Source organism: Netta rufina (genome assembly GCF_964035555.1).
Source record: "Netta rufina genome assembly, chromosome: 3".
Taxonomy (NCBI): domain Eukaryota; kingdom Metazoa; phylum Chordata; class Aves; order Anseriformes; family Anatidae; genus Netta; species Netta rufina.
In genome coordinates this window covers 115,444,567-115,450,421 of record NC_140125.1, presented here as the reverse complement: position 1 = coordinate 115,450,421, position 5,855 = coordinate 115,444,567, and the positions used below count along the sequence as shown (strand labels likewise).

General features: G+C 51.4%; 1 protein-coding gene across 1 annotated transcript; it reads left to right on the top strand.

The window, feature by feature from the left end:
• Positions 1–973: 973 nt before the first annotated feature.
• On the top strand, positions 974–5,653 carry LOC311208214 (opsin-5-like; the record flags this gene model as incomplete). Its single annotated transcript, XM_084284749.1, has 4 exons — positions 974–1,046; positions 3,368–3,661; positions 4,261–4,592; positions 5,306–5,653. The coding sequence occupies 4 exons, from the start codon at positions 974–976 to the stop codon at positions 5,651–5,653; spliced, it is 1,047 nt and encodes a 348-aa protein (XP_084140875.1).
• Between the last annotated feature and the right edge of the window lie 202 nt (positions 5,654–5,855).

The window sequence follows — 5,855 nt, the reverse complement described above, 5'->3', positions numbered from 1 at the left end:
TGCATCCTGGACAGCTGAAGCAGGGAGCAAGGACAGAGAGGGGCAGCATTTCTGTGCATGGCCAGTTTTGCTTTCTGATGAAACTCAGGGCATCTAAAGTCTCTCAGATTCCCAGGAATTTCAGAAGTTAGGCTGCTACTGCTGTACTTGAGCACCTAAATTCCACCTAGACCAAGCATGAGATGCCTGCGTGCTCAAGGGGATCTGACAATTCCCTGTGTCTGAGCACAGTAAAATAGGCCAAGCAGAGCATGATGCTAACGCAGCTTAGCATATCCAGGTGTGGGAATTGAATAATTTAGAGCAGATCAGCTCTTCAGTGTGGTGGCTGGGTGCTGCCTGGGCTAAAAGTCAAGGTAATGGCATTGCAACTATGGACCTGTAAATCAAGACCTGCCCAGCTAAATGGACAGATGAGCCTGTACCACTTGTCCTGTAGGCAGCTCTGAAAATCTTTCATTCAGTGGCCCTGCAGCAAACTGCTTCCCTCTAATAATTCAACCCAGCCATCCCCCCGTCCCAACCTTGCCTTTCCCCTGTGCAGCCACACAGCTGGCAAACAAAACTCCCGACCGTCCTTCAGCCTGGGTTTATTTCCCAGGGCTGCTGATGGTCGAGCAGCAATTGTTCCTGCTCAGCGATGGCCCTGCGAGGGGATTCGCATTGTCAAGTTGCTTGACAAGGCAACGGAGTGAGAGGAGGGGCTGGCTGGGGAGATGCTCTGCCAGGCAGGCGGGACCGTGGCAGGGGCTGTGCCCAGCCTTCACTCTGTCTCCCCAGGGAAAGAGCCTTTCTCTCACTCCAGGCTTCTCCCCCGCCACACAGAAAGGGAGAGAGGAGGCAGCAGAAGGGTCCCTGCGCAGTGCCAGCACCCAACTGCCTGGTTTACTGCAGGCGAACCATGAGGAAAAGCCTCTTTGTTCCTACAGCCACCTCCCCTGCCGTTTGAAGCCCCCACCTTGCAGAGGGGACCATGGAGGAGCACTACATTTCCAAACTCCACCCGGTAGTGGATTACGGAGCTGGGGTCTTTCTTCTGCTCATAGGTGAGTTCTGCCTTTGTAGTTTGGGGGTGCTTCACGCCTCGGGATGGGCAGGACAGGGCTGCCCCCATCCATGCTGCGGTCAGCATGGGCTGCTCCTAGGGAAGCTGGAGGGAAATGATGGAAAATCTGTCCCCACATCTTCCCCTGCTTAGCGCCTGCCAGTTGGATCGAGCTCTCCTCTAAGCCTTGCAATCCCATGTGATGCTGAAGACTTGCTGGCACAAGTTTGCCCCCACGGGTGGTCGAAATAAGGCACCTGCCCCTTACATTGGCATCTCAGCCTGGGAATGGAGGGATGGGGCTCCCACCAGCTTCTGAGATCAGGGAGAGCAACTCTGTTGTGACCCTTGTAGGGGGAGGCTTGGCATTATGCAGGAAGCACCTGGGTCGTGGTAGGATAAACTGGCATAAAACAGCAAAGAGTTTCCAAATATCAGAGCTATGTACCAGCCAGCTCTAGCGTGGCTTTGGCTGAGCATTTTCCTTCTTGCCTGTTTGCTGCATGTGCCCAGGTGATGTGAGTGCTGTGGCTGTAGCTTTGGAGAGGAGCTGACTTGCTTTAGGCATGCAGTGCAACTGAGTTGTGCCGAGATATGAGCACCTGCCCCCCTTCAGCTTGTTTGAAAACTCTGCCTGGGATACATTCAAGAAAGACCAGCATATATATATAATTTTTTATGTGAATTAACAGAAAGGCTTTAGGATTTCACACCTCACCCCTGCTCTTGCACGCTTCTCCATGCACAGCCCTGCACTGTGCTGTCCCCTCCATCGTGCTGACAGCAGAGGGAAACTCAGCGTGAGACAAATTAGTACCTGCAAAACAATCAAAGGGAGTTGTTTTACTCCAAGTTGGGGTGTCAGCAGCTTTCTTACAGAGAAGGAAATGTGTAGATGCAGCTCAAGTAGGGGCTGGGGGCTGGAAGCTTATACCTGATGGTAAGAAGAAGGGCTACTTCCTCCCTCCTGCGTAGTGCCTAGAGCTCTCCTGGGTGTGACCTGTGCTCATTTTCCTCCCAGAGGTGGGGATGTCCTTCCCACCACGCCACAGGTTGCTCTGCCAGCAAGTCCTTCCATGCCCAGCCACCGCGGGCATCCTGGGGCACCCTGGGGAATTCTGCAGGAGTAGCCAGAGGGGCCAAGTGAGCAATGGGATTAGCAAGTGGATGAAGGAAGGAAGGAGTTCGGGTCTCAGATTGGTCCCTCTGTGCTGTTTAAGTCTTTCTCCTGATGTCTGTGCCCACTTGTAGATTTATGCTAATGCATTTATTCTGTTCTGCTGCACGCCCCTTGATTCATTCCTCTGTGGGCACTTCATTTGTGTATTGTGCATAAGTAAATGCAGCCTTCCTGCTCCTCCAGCTGTGAGGGAGCACGCCAGAATCTGTTTCTGTTTCCTTATTTCACTTCTGACTTTAGAGGACACCTTCTCAGGAAAACTTTTGATCAAAGCAGAGCTCCATGCTATGCTCTCTTGAAGAAAAATGAGTTGTTTGCTGCGTGGACTTTTGACACAGTTGTCATGAATGCTTTGAAGCTCTGCGGCACATCTGAATAATGCATGTCCAACAGGTCCCTTTGCAAAGCAGCCTCTGGTCTGCCGCATGCCTCTGGCAAAACAATTTCTGTGCTTTGTCTCACTGCACCCTGAGACCATCAGAATAGTGAGGGAGTCCGAACTGCAGCTTGTAGGGATGCTCGGCTGCTTGGCCAGCACGTATGGATTAGTGAGGTGGCTCAGAGCCCCCAGCAGGATGGTGCTGGGACTCCTGTGGGAGATGGGCTGCAAAGAGGGAAAGTTTGGGAAAGTGGAGGGGACCGGATGGGAGGAGGGGACCAGTGAGAGTCCCACTGGCTGGAGTGCTTCCTTAGGAAGGAGAAGTAAGTAAATCTGAAGCCCTCTCTGCTGTAGCAGCTCCACAGCAGAAACACAGCCTGGCTGGGAAGTGCCAGCCTGCCAGGGAGGCAGGAGCTGCAGCCTGAGGGTAGCTGAAGCATCACAGAGGATGCCGTGCTGAGGATGCCGAGCTGCGTACATCCTCACCTCCTCCAGCTGACTTTGCCGGGCTGATCTCAGAGAACGAGATTGATTCAGCTCAAGAGCAAGGTTTCATAGCAGGGCATAGCAGATAGACACCAGCATGTTTTCAAAGCACCAGCACAATGCAGTGTTGGCTTGGAAGATACAAATTTTGGCAAGCCTCCCTGTATGTCCTCTCTTCTAGGCTAACTTGCATTGTTCATGTCTCTCGTACAGCCAGGCATTTCATGGGTGTGCTAACTGTGTGATATTATTTCGTGTGCTCATTTTGCCCTTTCAGCCATCCTGACCATCCTGGGAAACTCAGCCGTCCTCGCTACAGCAGCGAAGCGCTCCTCCCTCCTGAAGTCCCCGGAGCTGCTGACGGTCAACCTGGCAGTGGCAGATGTGGGGATGGCGATCAGCATGTACCCGCTGGCCATTGCATCCGCCTGGAACCACGCCTGGCTGGGAGGGGATGCGTCCTGCATGTATTATGCCCTGATGGGCTTCCTTTTCGGCGTCTGCAGCATGATGACGCTGTGTGCCATGGCCGTGATTCGCTTCCTTGTTACCAATTCCTCCAAAACGAACAGTGAGTAACCACGTCTCTGGTAACCTGCTTATGAGGCGTGTGGGATGCGGTGTTCAGGGGGCACTTTGCTGAATATGGTGTGCAGCATCAGTCCGATATCTGTAGGAATAAGTCTCAACTTTTACTTCAGTTTCAAACCTCTAATGTCCCTAGAAGGATCTGATTGAATTCCCTGTTAAACAGTGAGGCTTTTCACCTCTCAGTAATACCAAATGCAACGACCTAAAGGTGGAGATCCCAAGTGTTTTACTGGACCAGGCTGTCTTATCTGCCTATTTGTCTGCAAGCAGGGGTACTGAAAGTTGAGAGGAAGGAGTGTTCTGGCATTCCTGGTTTGGGATCATGGTACATTTTGGGTCAGCTTGATCTTGTAAAGCTGCCTGACTTAGCAAACTTTAAATCAGCTCTGAGGGCTGCACTCATGTCTCACCCAACCCATGGACTCTGCCTGTTTGATTTCTCAAGAAAACCCACTGGGGAACTGCAGCAGAACTGCCCAGGCAGATCTATAGTGAGCGTCCTTCTACTGGAGACCTCGTGGCAAAACCCACATGGCTGAGGTGAGAACCGTATAGACTTATTCTTCCTCTTCCTTGCAGGTAACAAAATCACCAAGAACACTGTCCGCATCCTGATCGCTTTCATCTGGCTCTACTCCTTGCTCTGGGCCATTCTGCCCTTGGTAGGCTGGGGCTACTACGGCCCCGAGCCATTTGGCATCTCCTGTACAATAGCCTGGAGCAAATTCCACAACTCCTCCAACGGCTTCTCCTTCATCCTGAGCATGTTCCTCCTGTGCACAGTCCTGCCTGCACTGACCATCGTCGCCTGCTACTTGGGAATCGCCTGGAAGGTTCATAAGGCATACCAAGAGATCCAGAACATCGACAGGATCCCCAACGCAGCGAAACTGGAGAAGAAGCTGACACTGGTGAGTTATCCTGGTGATGAGAAGAGTCTGAAGTAATCAAGAGCCTGCAAAGACTCTGCTCACACCTGGTCTGCTCATAACCCTTCATTACACGTGTCTGGTGTTAGTGAAAAAGATGGAGATGTGATTCCAATCTTGCCCACACACTGTCAGTTCGGTGGCTTGATTCTTTAGACAGTTATACCCCATGATTTTTTTGGACACACAGATTTCCAGTCCTGCTGGAATAGCTGTTCGATCCATGCATGCTGCAGTTGGGGTGGATGCCTTGTCCTGTCTTTCTAGCTATTTTTAATTGACTGAAAGGTTATTCAGAAGGAGAGCTACATAGAAATTTCCTACAGAAACAGTTTTTTTGTTTGTTTGTTATAATATATTGTTTTTCAATAAGCACTTTGGTTGCTCATTTTCCATGGAAGAGCAAAATTGACTCCAGAGGCCAGTGAGTCGATAGGCTGTGCTTTCTGCTCAGGCTGCTTCCCCCACGACACACAGCAGGTAGAGTCAGGAGGAGAGAACAACTCCCTGCCAGGCAGGAATCCCATGGCATTTAGCTGCCAGGTGGGAATAAAGGAATATACACACTGCCCCATGTCACCTGGGCTCATGTTACGGCTGTTTCAGGTATTTCATCTGGGGCAGGCGTGGTTTCTTCCACCCACCACATGCCTGGTTTGTATGAGCCAAGGGCTGAAGCCGTGTTTCTCTTGCAGATGGCCGTGCTCATCTCGGTTGGATTCCTGAGCTCGTGGACACCATACGCAGCAGCCAGCTTCTGGTCCATCTTTAACTCCAGTGACTCCCTGCAGCCCATTGTCACCCTGCTGCCGTGCCTGTTTGCCAAATCTTCAACCGCCTACAACCCTTTCATCTACTACATCTTCAGCAAAACTTTCCGCCGCGAAATCAAACAGCTGCAGTGCTGCTGGGGCTGGCGGCTGCCCTTCTTCAGCACCGACACCTCCGCTGAAAATCCTGTCTCGATGATGTGGAGCGGGAGGGACAACGTGCGTCTCTCTTCCACCGCGAAGGTGGAGAACCAGGGAGCTGCAGCTCACTGAAACGCCGCCGTGCTGCAGAACAGAGGCCAAGAGTTTGCTGCACTCGTGGGTGCAAATAAGAAGGAATGCAGAACGTGGGGTTGTCACTGGTTTATCTTATGTCAAATACTGAGGTTTGAGTATATATTTTTAAACAGCTCCCAATTACTATTTTTAAGGTACACAACAGCAACAAAAAGAAAATGCTATTTTTTCAAGAATT